Below are 14282 nucleotides of genomic sequence, written 5' to 3' on the forward strand. Positions count from 1 at the left end.
ACACTGTAGACCACAATCTCCTGCTGCATATCCTTCACTCCCTTGGTCTACGTGACTCTGCTCTCTCCTGGCTGTCCTCCTACCTCTCAGACCGATCTTTCTCGGTTTCCTCTCAATACTTATCTTCCCCCTACAGCCTCTTACAGTAGGTGTCCCCCAAGGTTCTGTTCTTGGACCTCTACTATTCTCCCTCTATAGGTGAACTCATCAGCTCTTTTGACCTCCATTATCATCTCTATGCTGATAATACTCAGATCTACTTTTCCTACCCTGATCTCTCCCCCTCTCTTTTGACTCCAACTGTCTCTCAGCTATATCTTCCTGGATGTCCCAACAATTTCTCAAACTTAATATGTATAAGACAGAACTGATCTTCCCACCCTCCCACATAACCTCACTTCCCGCTATTTCTTTATCATTGATGTCATAACTATCTCATCTAGTCCCAAGACTCATCCCTCTCCTTCAAACCACATATCCAGAACCTTCGCAGTCCTGTTGTTTCCAACTCAAAAATATTTCCCTATCTCACCCATGATGCTACTAAAACCCTCATACACTCACTGGTCATCTCCAGATTAAACGACTGTAACCTCCTCCTATCTGGCCTACCCAAATGCTAGGACCGATTTTTAGTCCCTGCACTGCTGCCTGCATGATGTGACGTGTAATCCCAGCACACTGTACACTCTGCGTGTATGACAGGAAAACACTGATCTCCCTAATGTACATGGCTGCGCCCGCCTACAGTATGTGTGCTGCTGCTGCTCAGTCCCCGATTACATGAGGACGGTACAGGGATTCCCTCCGTGCTGCTGCTGCTGCTGTACTAGCTCTGCCCCCTGACGGCGGCCGCGGCGCTGCTGTTTACATCACCCGGGCCCCAGCAGCAGGTCAGCTGACCGGTCACACGCATCTCGTGGCGTCAGGTGGTCGCCGCCCCTCCGGAGTCACGTGACGGACACGGCGGGTGGAGTTGGTCGGTATTTGCGGAGGGTCCGGCCCGGTGGGAGAACATGGTGAGTACTCAGAGACGTGCGGAAGGTAGGGAGGCTGCACAGTCGAGGCGGGATACCTGCGCACCGGCCTCCAGAGAGTGACAGGCCGGGGATTCATCAGGGCCTAGCACGGGGCGGGACACCCGGCCTGGGCTGTCACTGCTCCCGTACCCCGTGTCACTGACTAAGTTCTGTGTAACTTCCCCTGGTGAGGCCGGGCAGTGTGATGCCGTGACATCTTCTCTGTGACCGACAGCCATCAGCCTGACTGTCTGTCTACACAGCTCTGCCAAGTTACTATATGCAAAGCTCCCCAGCAGCTCATATCCTGCCAGCAGCCGCTGCTACCATAAGTGTGTGTGTTGCACTGACTGTATATGTGTGTGTATATATATGTGTGTGTGTAGCACTGACTGTGTGTGTGTGTGTAGCACTGACTGTGTGTGTGTAGCACTGACTGTGTGTGTGTGTGTAGCACTGACTGTGTGTGTGTGTGTGTAGCACTGACTGTGTAGCACTGACTGTGTATGTATGTTTGTTTGTGTGTGTTGCACTGAGTGTGTATGTACACTCCACTGTATATATGTGTGTGTTGCACAGTATGTATGGGCAGAGTGTGGAGTCTGTGATGGGCACTGCCAGTGCCTGGTAATGATAGTGAGGCAGCTGAGTGCCACCGTGCAGGAATAATGACAACACCCATCAGTTAGAACAACCTGTGCTCCGGTATTTTTCAAATTGTTGCTTTTGGAGAAGGTGGAAACTTCCAATGGATGTGCCGTTTACTACTGGCCTCCAGCAGCCATGCTGCCCATACAATTCATGTATAAGAGACTGGTAAATGAATCAGCTCTTCACAGAATAAAGAAATAATGGAGGTGAATAAATACCCCCACCACTAATCCTGGTGTTCAATAATAGTTTGTGAAAAAAAAAAATGTAAAAAAAAGCTTAAGGTGATAATGAGATTATTGCAAACACTTAAGGAGGAGTGGGAAATTACCTTTTCCAAAAAGATATGATGAAGTGTCAGAAGTCATGGGATAGCAGTATGTAAAGGTAATGGTAGGTGGTGTCATGCTGTGACATCTTAGAAATGCCCAGACCTGCGTCAATTGTAATCTGACATCTCGTGAGTCAGTGTGAACGCCGACTAGGCTGCTCATGGCAATGTAATGTGAATAATAGTAGTTTGAATGGGGCGTGATAGTGGGTGCTCGACGAATGGGAAATTCCATTTATTGATTTACGGTGTCACTTGTGCCCTCGGAATACCTTATGAAAGGCATTACCACCCATCGTGGACAGCGCAGTGACCGACACAGGTGCTTAATGATCGTGACGAGCGACGTCTGGCCAGAATTGTCCATAGTAACAGACAAGCAACACTGTCTCAAATCACATCCACATTCAGTGCAGGAGGTACCAGATGCATATCCAGCAGGTCAGTGCAGCATTCTTTAGCTTCCATGGGATATTGACGCAGACCCACCAGAGTGCCCCTGTTAACACTACAACACTGGACACAGCACCTCACCTGGGCTTGTGACATCGCTGATTGGACACTGGAGGACTGGTAACATGTGGTGTGGTCCAATGAGTCACTGTTCCAGTTGTTTTTCGGGCTGATGGTAGGATTTGGGTGCTGAGCGCAACTCGCAACTTGACTCATCGGCCAACTCCACATTATTCCTTTATTCATTCTGTGAAGAGCTGCTTGTCTGTTACCACGGACAATTGAAAACTGGGTCCCATAAGGCAATGGACCCCAGTTTTCAATAAGGCACCGTGCAGGCTGGTGGTGGTCCCATAATGGTGTGGGGGTATTCACGTGGCATGGGTTGGGTCTGCTAGCCGGCCTGAATATGTAATTGACCGGTAACCGCTATGTTGCATTGTTTAATGACCATTTGCAGCGCTTCATGTACCTCCACAACGATGGAATATTCCAGTAGGATAATGCACCATGTCATCAGTTCCAAGTTATCCAGAGTTGGTTCGAGGATCATTCTGGAAAGTTATGAGGAATGGTGTGGCCACCACTTTTGCCTGACATGAACCTAATCAAGCATTTATGGGACTTGCTGGAGAGGTCCATTCGCACCCAAGTTCCTGCACCTAGAAATATCAGGGAGCTGTGGGAAGCTATCCAGATGGCATGGGTAAACAGCACTCCAGAGGTCTCTATGTCCACTTGTGGAACCAATTCCACGTCGAGTTGCTGCACTTTGCTGGGCTGGAGGGGGTCCTACAAGATACTAGGCATCTATCCCATGACTTTTGGCATTACAGTGTAGAATTGATATCCCTGTGCTAATTAATAAAATGTGTGTATGTTAAAACCAATGGTCTGGATGCTTCTTGACATACAAAGAACAAGAAGGCTTCTGTAAATCTGAAAATATTTAATAGTGAATAAACATATATATCACAATTTAGTATCCACATATCTGCATTTGCAGAATGAGGATCCTGTAATCACTAGTTGATGGTTGAAAATTAGATTGTTGCTACATGCAGATGGTTAAATTGAAGCATGTTATGAAGTTGCAGTGAGATGATTGTAATATTTCAATATTAGTAAGGTGCTTGTTAGCAGTATATACTTTTAGCACTATATAGTAATAGTTTTAAGCAGATAAGCAGCATGCATACGACTTGTTGGAATTTAAGGTCCAATTAAGAAGCTTAAATCCTGCAAAAGTGGCAGAATCCCAATGTAGCGTTCTTGGTAAATAAATAGTGCAGGAACCCTATCTACCATAGGGTCAGTGCTCCTGTGTGAAAATGTGCACCACCTGCAGATAGTCCAGTGAGACGCCAGGTGTGCCTTGCTGAAGTCAGCAGCAGCACATAATTAGAGGGACATTTATCAAAGCTTGGAGAGCGAAAGTACCAGCCAATTGGCTCCTAACTCTCATTTTTTAAATGCAGCCCCTAAAATGACAGAAGCTGATTGTTAGTACTTTATATATCTCTAAGCCTAGATAAATCTCCCCCTTAGGGGTCAAATGCAATTAGGTGCTAGTTCCTCATACCTGTGAGTAATTGCGGCTGTATGCCGCAGTTACGGTACCTCCGGACTCACACATTTCTGTTAGCAGCCCATAGGGCTTGGAGCAAAAATGCACGGTTCCAGGATGAGATCGGCGTTTCTATGCTGTTCCAACGGCAATTCGCACCTAATTGGATTGACTCCATAGTATCTGCTTGCTGCGATCGGTAGCATTAGGCCTGTATCCGTGTGCTGGTTACAGGAGCTGGTGAGTGATGCAACGTCACTCACTGGCTCCTGGCTTTATGGCAGCTAAGGCTCCTTCACTATTTATTAACCAAACAAGCTAACATTGGGAATCTGTGACTTTTTTTGGAGGACTTATACTTCCAAATTGGGCTGCAACTTCTGACAAGTTGTATATATGCTGCCTGTTTAACGGAACTGGTGCATTACTGCTCAAAACTAATTTCAGCCACAATATTGCTAAAACCATATACTGCTAACAACCCCCTAATATTGAAACATTATTACAATTATCCAGCTACAACACCATAATGTTTCATTTTAATTATCTGCATGAAGCAACATTGTAATCTACAACTGTTTGTTTCTTACGGGATCCTAATTCTGTTAATTCATGTAAGTGTTTGTATCTATTATGTATATTTTAAAATGTGAATATTATATTTTTTAACATGTGGATAATACATTTTATATTTTTAATAAATATTGTGAGATTTGCAGAAGCCTCCTTGGTTTTTTTTTTCCATGTGAAGAAGCATACAGACCATTAGATTTAATATATACAAACTTTATTAACTAGCGCAGTGATATCAATTCTAGCATCAAAGCATGAGCGTGGCTCACTTCTGTAGCTGATGTGTTATCAAATAAGGTTGTGGGCAATCTAGGGACAAAAAGAGGCCCATACAAGTGAAAAGAGGGTGGCCTAGTTCAAGTCATAGTTTTTAGTAGTGTCACTATTATTTCTATTATTAATGATTGCAGCAATGTTTAAATGATAATTAAAATATTGATCCCCTACCCCACTGAGTATAAATATAATTTATTCTTTGCAGGCACCCATTTAGCTCATTATAACTTGCATAGCTTTAATCATATTAATGAACAATTATGAACTGCCATAGTATGAATAAGCCTGCTTAGTGATATTTAGTGCAAGGACACTTTTTTAATTTTTTTTTGTCTCAAAAAATGTGTGACCTATATCCCACCTACACCACTGAAACCAGTTGGTCAATGGATTCTTCTGTTTACTACTTATAATGTACTTGTATTGTCAATCAGAGATTTTGTGCCTTGTGCGCTTTTGTTTAGCGACACTTTTACACTTGTTTTTAGAGCTATCACTAAAGTTTTTTACTCTCACATCCACTGCAGCCAATGAAAATAATACTAGGTTCTATGTGATACAAAATGTGTACCTATATACAAAAGTTGTAGGTACAGAACATCTCATATATGTTGGCAGAGGCGTCAGAGTCTGGTGATACACGGTGCACACACTAGATACCCCCCAAAAAGGGGGAGTGACCTAAATAAAGACGGCATGGCCTCGCGGGGGATTCCGATAATATCACTCCGGGGACAGTTCAGTATCACCGGAGATGCTGGGCTGCCCTTGGAGACTGGGCAGTCTATACTGTCTGGCTCCTCTTCTATGACAGGAGCCGGGTGCTGCAGGAGAATGTCACACTGCAGCACCCAGCTCCAGTCACTGCAGAGGAACCAGCATTTTGATGTGCACCCCCTCCGAGGGTGACACCCAGGTGCGTCCCGCACCCCGCTCATGACGCCACTGCATGTTAGCATTTCCATAGACATTTGCCATCTCCTAATACCACCTACTGTACATCAATTAGCAATCTCTTCTCATCCAGACACGCATCCATGTGCCACATACACATTCTACTGACACTCAGAACTTACAGAGTCTTCTGACATTGCTCCTCCCTCATCACTGTCTGCACAGGACCTTATCTCTATGTTCTTCCCATGTAGGAGTGAGTCCTTTGGGTTCACTGATGTCCAAAACAATACTAGTAGCTTATTGGCAAAAATGTACCTTAATGTTTGTTTGCCTGTTTATGTAGACTGTGAGCTCCAATGGGGCAGAGACTGATGTACTTGATTAAGTATTCTCTGTATAGCACTATCGAAATCAATTTAAACTTTTCCCACTGAACATTCAGACCCCCTTTTCATTGTATTCTGCTCTCTCTCTCCCTTCTTGTAAAACTAACTCCCTTCCCCACAGACGCAAGCCTGAGCATGACACTCCACTATTATTTACAGACTCTATAATTACTGTAGCTCCATTATAGCCTGTGTTTGTCATTTTCTGTTGGCAATCTATGGTTCAGTACTGAATGGTTGACTAGCCTACGATCACTTTTTTTCCCTGGGATGTGATTACATAATGTTGATTCCATGTCATTCTGGCTTGCTGGCTAATGATATTGTACACCTACTTCAGACATTCAATGAACATGCAATAAAAAAAATATTTATTTTTATAAAACCTTTCAAATGTTCAGTGTACTGAGGCATACAGTTGTACTGATATACAATGCAGCAGTTCAATATGACATGCTATGCACACTTAAGTGACGGGCAGTTGTCCCGACATCGGAACAAATGCCTGTCAACAGTAATTGTGTGTCCACACTGGATGACTTTAATAAAAGACGTAACGATCACCCGTTGCGTAGTTCATTAACTGGCCGCTAGTGATATCGCTAGGTTTGGTGTGCAGCACATCAAACCTGGCAACAGTCTCTAGGGAGTGCTCAAACATGCGTACATACTGAGCGATGCAGGCGATGTGTTATGAAATGAGATATTGGCCTGACATCGTTCCAGTATGTACCCAGCTTTAGATTCATATTGTAAGATTTTATTAAATGTGTGTTGATTAAAGCAGATATTCTGCAAGTGCAATTTTAACTTAAATAAAAATGGTAGGCATTCATTTTAAAGAGAAATGACAGTATTGTTGACCCATACATTGATTATGAAAATCTGCATGCTGAAATAGTCCAGGTGATCCATTGACATAGTCTGTAAAGACAGATAAGTATTTAGTAACATTGCCCAAAAGTACCCCTATGTCTTAAAACTAAGGCCCTCATTCAGAGCCGTACGCTCTGAGCAGAGCGCACGCTCTGAATGAGGGCCGGCCTCCATGAAAATGGAGCGTCCTCCTGGACGCTCGTATAGCTGTGGGTCACCACCCACAGCCTATACGAGCGTGCATTTTGATGGCCGCGATGGTCGTGACCATCGCGACCATCGAAACTGCGAGCCGGAGCCTGCGGTTGAGGTTTTCAACCGCAAGCTCCGGAGTGATTTTGGCTCTATCAGAGCCAAAATCACTCCCACTGACATCACTAGCGATGTCAGTGGGCCGGCTTCTGACGGGAGGCGTTCCCGCGGGAACGCCCCCGTCAGGGTGGCACGCCCCCGGCATGCCTACCAAAGGGGGCGTGCTGTCAATCAACATCGACAGCACGCCCCCTTTGATCAGACACAACGAGCGAAGGACTTTCCTTCGCTCGTCGCGTCTGGCGCATGCGCATGACGGAGCTCCCTCCGTCGTGCGCATGCTTAGTCCAGAACATCGACCCACTTGCGAGCGGACAGCCGCTCGCGAGTGGGTCTGAATCAGGCCCTAAGTTGTAAATCGACTGTTGAAGTGAGACAATGAAAGTATCTCATTGGATGATATAATTTAGTGCAAATTGTGGACCTACATACAATTGTAGTAAATGAGTGCTAACGAAAGCAAAGTATGTTTGTCACTATGGTAGTAGGACTTTGAGTAATGCTTATTTAGAGCTTTCAGAACTAGAAAGTGACCTTCATCAATGGTCCGGCACTTTCCAACAATTTTCCATTTTGTTGTTTTTGGTTTTTTTTTCCTTTTAAACATTAAAATTCTTCACCCTTTAACTTTCCTAATTTATATTTCTGCAGAGTTTTCTAAGCGGTTTGTTTGGTCCGATTTGTGAGATTGACGTTGTACTCAATGATGCAGAAACCAGGAAGGTATCAGAGATTAAAACTGAAGAAGGCAACATTGAAAAACATTTCTTGTTCTACGATGGCGAATCAGTAGCTGGAAAGGTAAATGGTTTGCTATCCATTTAAGTAATTCAGAACACCCCACCCTGCTAACACTTATTTTTAAGTCTTCTTGAAACTGGATCTGTAGTCTTAGTGATTGATCCATTCATCGGGAGTATAAAAATAAGGTGGATGGCTTGTATCTGTGTGACCAGTCTTGTCGGAAAGAGCAAAGTAAAAAGGAGCAATGGCCTTAAAGACTCAGCAGTGGTCATATAAAATGTATACTATGGTCTGAAATGTGTTAATATTTGTTATACATATGGCATGTAATCAAAAATCTAAAATCAATTTTATTGAGGGACAATTACTTTCAAGACTTCTTGCCTACTGTGAAAGTGTTTTTTCTAGTACAGTGGTTTTCAAGCACCCCCAACAGGTCTTGTTTTCAAAATTTCTCTCTGTGGAAACAGATTGGATAATTACTGGCCCAGCCAAATAGATGTACATGATTAAAGAAATCTACTAAAAAAGGACCTGTCAGGGGTACTTGAGGATTGGAGTTGAGAAACCACTCTTCTAGTACCATGGCCAGATGATATATATGATTTTTATTCTCTTTCAAACAATTGTGCCCCAAATCTCGGGCTGCCAAGATGAGTGTGATTTTACTGTCCTCCAATTGTCTTGTTTTTACTTATATTCTTAGTATTCTGTAGGGATGAGTGGGGCTTAATGACATCATCAAGCTCCAGTTCCCAACGGTAGAAACTAGTAATAGAGGATTACTATGTAATTGTTTTTTTCTCCCCTTTGACTACTCCAGTGCTGAGGAAAAGTCTAACTTGTCTTTAGTACTTTTGATGTATTGTCTGAGGACGAGTCCCACTTGTTCTTGGCACTTTTGTTGGCCACAGGGCAAGACAATTCTCCACATCAGGAGAGCATTTTCATTAATTGTTGATATGGGATGGTATGTTATATTGATCAGGGGTTGCTGAGCAAGTGCAAGACATTACCTGGGGCATTACAACTTTACCTTTTGTCATTCTATACACTAGTGGTCAAAAGTTTTAGAACACCCCTATTTTTCCAGTTTTTCTTAAAATTTATAGTTTAATCTGTCAATGTTCTCTGAAAATAAAGAACAAATAAACAATTGGAGATAAAAAGAAATACTAGTGTTTTGTTTGACAAACTTCAATCTATAAAATTTTGACTCCTCAAAGTAGCCACCTTTTGCAGATATAACTACCAGATACAATTGTGGCATTCTTTCTACAGTGGAAATCAAATATTCAGGAACAACACTGTTGCTTTGCCTCCACCCTTCTGTCCATTTCATTGCAAACCATCTTAATGGGGTTCATGTCTGGAGACACTGCTGCCCATTCTATTATTTGAAGCTTACCGTTTTGTTCTTTTCAATGAAGGTAGTTCTGACATATCTTGGAGGTATGTTTTGCGTCATTATCTTATTGTAGGATTAACACTTGACCAACTATTTGTAAACTAGTGGGTATAGCATGGAGCTGTAAATTGCTGCAGTAGCACTTTTCGGTCAGGGTGCCAGTCACTCTGTGCAAGTCGCAGACTCTGGATCCAGCAAAATAGCCCCATACCATAAAGTTTCTCCTCCATGTTTAGCAGTTGGTGTCACACATTGAGTTACCATCCTTTCACCTACATGATGGTGTGCAAAAACTCTGCATGATGAACCAAAGATTTGAATTTGGAAACTGGATGAATCTCTGACAGGAAGTGGTATAAAGCCACAAACAAGTTTTACTGAGAGTCAACAGCTTGTGTGATAGGCGGCTCACAGGACAACAGCTTGTGTGATAGGCGGCTCACAGGACAACAGCTTGTGTGATAGGCGGCTCACAGGACAACAGCTTGTGTGATAGGCGGCTCACAGGACAATAGCTTGTGTGATAGGCGGCTCACAGGACAACAGCTTGTGTGATAGGCGGCTCACAGGACAACAGCTTGAAGCACAGCTTAAAGCTAGAGATGTGCGGGTTCGGTTCTACTCTGTTCTTTCCGGCATGTTTGGATTTATGTTATTAGCTATCCAAAACACGTGACAGCCGATAGCCAATAAGATTCGGTTTTCAAATCCGAACGTAACAGAGTAGAACCAAACCCGCACATCTTTACTTAAAACTAGTTGAAGTATAAAGTCTCAGATTTAACTGCGAAGAGAAGACTTTGAGCTGCAGGTTTGACAGGTTGAGTGGCTGTAAGAAAGCCATTGCGAAGAGGCAAAATAAAAAGAGACTTGTCTGGACCATGAAGCACTGCCAGTGGAATACTGAAAACTGGAACTCTTGTGGACTGATAAATCAAAATTTGATTTCTTTGGTTCATTATACAGTGTTTTTGTATGCTGTCGAGTAGGTGAAAGGATGGTTCCTCAGTGTGTGACACCAACTGTCAAACATGGAGGAAAACTGATGGGCTGGTAGTCATTTGCTTGATCCAAATTAGGCTTTGCACAGTGTGACTGTGGTACCCTGAACCAAAAGGGCTTCCACAGCATAGTGCAGAACCATGATACCCTGTATTTATGCGTGGTTGGTCAATGGTTCATCTTACAGCAAGATAATAGCCTGAATGTATGTTTTAGGTTATTTCAAAACTACCTTTGAGAAACGTACAAGACGGTAGGCTTCAAATCATGGAATGGGCAGCAGAATCTTCAGACTTCAGACACCTCATTGAATCTTGCAGCTTTAGGGCCGTATTCAATTAGAAGCGGAAATTACATTGCCGGACTTTTCGCCGTCATCGGAGGTTTTGCCGGCGAAAACTTATCGCACACGTCCCCGCGTATCCCCGTATTCAATTGCAAATGTGCGAAAACGGGACCCGGCAAAACCTAAATCTGCAAAAAGTCCAGTTATTCTTTGGGAAATCATCCTGAAGATGCTCTGACATGGGGGTTCACTATGGGTACCCCCGAATAGCCCTGCTAAAGGTATTTGGGGATTTTAAATGGTCTCAATAGGCACTATTTAGCGTCTTTGAGCAAGTGATGAATAGCATTATGTAACTTTTGGGAGAAATTAAGTAGTCCCATCAAATTTGGGGTACATGAAAATGGGTGCAAGCATATTTAAATATCGCTAAAGTTGAGCATTAAAAAGTGCCAAAAATGCACCTATAGCAAGCACCTGCAATCAAAAATTGCGTTTTTTGACGCAGTTAGTGTCAAGGGGGTGTACAAAGGGTACAGAGTGGTTTCTGCACCTTTGCACCTCAAAACCCCAATTCTGTACTTTCTACTTCAGGGTCCATAGGGTATCCACAGGATACCTTGGGGTATAGGTGATGACTTCAGTCTTCAGGCACCACAGAGTTAAAGTTTTCAGCCTCCCAGGATGCATCTGGGTCCCTCTCCTATACCCCGCCCCCGGGCCAAGGCATCTCAGTTTAGTCGGTGCCTGGCCGGAGTCGTAGGCACTGTGCAGAGGGGGGCTATGAAGAGCCCCTGAAGTTTCTTTTAAAGGCAGCGCTGGCTGCACATCTGGGAGTACAGCATGGACAGTCAGTACTGACGTCCATGCCGTCTCCCCTACACCCCGCCGGTACCAGAACGCCGGTACTGATCCGGGGATGCTGGTAGACATCTGGGGGTGTCCCCAGATGTTTTGGACCATGGCCGGATCCAAGGGGATGCAGGTAAGCAGCGGGGTCCCGCGGTGGGTCCCCGCTGGTCACATGGTCCTGAGTCCCCAGGCAGGGGGCTCCCTGGGGACTGGCTGCAGCGTGGAGCCAGGCGACCAACCTGCGCTTCCACTACCCCCTGGGACAGCGGGCCGCTGCTGAGCGGCTGCTGGGGTTAAATGCATGCCAGGGGAGCGCGCTTTCCCTGTCTCACAGCCGGCGCCTCCCCTGCTGCACACAGCCTCTCTGCTCTGCCTGATTGGCCACAGTGTGTCAGCTGTCCTCCCCAGGCCGGCCTCCTTCATCTTCTGCTCCTCGGTGGCCATCTTTAAAGCATGGTGAACACTGCTGGAAGTCTGTGAGCGGTGGCATTGCGGTCTGGGTCCCCCAGCATACCTCTCCTCTGTTTGTCACAGGTCAGTGTATGCAGCGCTGAGTCCTACCAGCCTGAGGGTCTGAGTAGTTGAGAATCAGCGCTAATAGTGCAGGGATTTGTTTCTTCTGCATTGTATGTGACTGAACTGCTAGCCTGCTGTCTGTACTTTCACTTTCTACTGTCAGCTTTATTACTGTCCCTGATCTTGCTCTGCTCAAAGCCCTTGCGGTGCGTGGTGTGCAGGGTGTTATTCACACTATACCAATACGTATAGGTGTGAGTGTCACATACTTACCATCATGTCTGAGACTGATTTTCCTCTCCAGCTCATGTGTACTAAATGTAAGGTACCAATAGCGGAGGGGGAGGGTAACGCGGAGGGGTTATGCCCCCAGTGCCTGGCACTGTCACGGCCGATTATGGTCACGGTCCCGGTACAGGAACCTCCCTGGGCTTGTTTCGCTAAGGCGCTTACAACCCTTGTGAGCCAGCTAGCTCCGCCACCTGCGTTTACCCAGACGGGTTTGTCCCAGCAGTCAGTGGTGTCGTCACCCATGCGGGAGTTCCCGAGACAATTGATGGTACCCCACAGTCTCCCTGTCCCTTCCCAGGTTTCTCCGGAGCCTGCGTGGGTTAATACTCTTAACTACATCGGTTCAGCATTTGTCCGATGTTTTACAGGGGGAGTCTGTGTTGCGGCCTCATAACGGCCGGTGGCGTCTTTATCTGCTCCTTATGGGGATGACGATGAGACGTCAGATCATGGGGAGATTCTGGATCTATCTGACCAAGAACCTCTCCGTACCAAAGAGCCGGACGCTAAGTCCAAGGTGTATATCCCTGGTCTTATTCGAGCGGTCCGCTCGGCTTTAGTTATTGAGGATATTGATCCTTTGGTGGCCACATTCATATATGCCTTTTTAAGGATATTAAGGGTGAGGCTACGGTGTTCCCTCTTTCTGATCAATTAGTGGATCATTTAGAGGAGGCGTGGAAAAATCCAGGTAAGCGGTTTCAGCCCCAGAGACGCTTAGCCGTGGCTTATCCGTTTGCGGTCAATTATTTTTCTAAGCGGGAATCCCCTACGCAAGTGGATTCACATGTCACACGCCTAGTCAAAAGTGCCACGTTGCCTATGCCTTCGATGTCATCCTTGAAGGATGTCACTGACCGCAAGGTGGAGATCTGCCTCAAATCCGTTTATTCCCTTGCAGGGAAGCATCCAGACCGGCTCTGGCCGTGTGTTGGGTAGCCAGAGCTATGGAGCGCTGGGCGGATAATTTGGAGGCGTCTTTGGACTCTGACTGTTCGGCTGAATAGACCGAGTTGGTGGGCAATCTCCGAGACTCGGCCACTTACATTAATGAAGCGGCCTTAGATATTTGTATGCTCACCTCTAGGATCTCCTCTGCAGCCGTGGCTGCTCGTCGCACCTTATGGTTGCGTTCTTGGAAAGCGGACGCGGATTCCAAAAAGGGATTAGAAGGTCTGGACAGGTACTATTTGGTCCAGATCTGGACACAATTGTAGTTACGTTGGCAGCAGCAAAATGTGCATGTCTTCTGTCTGCTACGATTCCTTCTAGTGCTGGTGGGTCGTCCTTTTGGCCTCACAGGGCCCAAGGTAGGCCTAAAGTACAGTCCTTTCCACGGCAGGCTGGGGCCAAGAAATTGTCCAAGCCCAAGAAACAGGTCTGGAGTACCAGACGTCCGGCTCCTAGGTCAGATAACAAACCTGCGGCCTGACGGTCCAGGCCTCCTTTTGGGGGACCCCAAAGTGGGGGGCGCCTGCTTCAGTTCGCCCGGTGCTGGTCGCAGTGCATGTTCCAATTTCCCAGAGGGGCCTGGGTTTCTATTCCATTCTATTTTTGGTGCAGAAACCCAATGGGTCTTACCGTTCAATACTAAACCTAAAGGCCCTCAGCAAGTCCTTGAGGGTGCCTCTGTTTCGGATGGAGACCTTGCGGTCCATTATTCTGGCACTGGAACCTGGGGACTACATGGTGTCATTGGACATCCAGGACGCTTACCTGCATGTCCCTATTCTTTTGCGCCATCAGCAGTTCCTCAGATTGGCAATCTGCAACGAACATTTCCAGTTCCGGGCACTGCCTTTTGGCCTGGTGACTGCTCCACGGGTATTCACCAAGGTCATG

At 45.6% G+C, this 14282-nt stretch overlaps 1 protein-coding gene across 1 annotated transcript in view; it reads left to right on the forward strand.

The window, feature by feature from the left end:
* The first annotated feature begins 838 nt into the window (after positions 1-838).
* Positions 839-14282, forward strand: part of VPS26A (VPS26 retromer complex component A) — a 35180-nt gene continuing 21736 nt past the window's right edge. Inside the window, exons 1-2 of the mRNA XM_088476092.1 lie at positions 839-1019; positions 7993-8142. Coding sequence (XP_088332218.1) covers positions 1017-1019; positions 7993-8142 — 153 coding nt within the window. The 5' untranslated portion in view covers positions 839-1016. The remainder of the gene's footprint in view (positions 1020-7992; positions 8143-14282) is intronic.

This window comes from Taudactylus pleione, unplaced genomic scaffold, assembly GCF_031769625.1.
Source record: "Taudactylus pleione unplaced genomic scaffold, aTauple2 ptg000016l, whole genome shotgun sequence".
Taxonomy (NCBI): domain Eukaryota; kingdom Metazoa; phylum Chordata; class Amphibia; order Anura; family Myobatrachidae; genus Taudactylus; species Taudactylus pleione.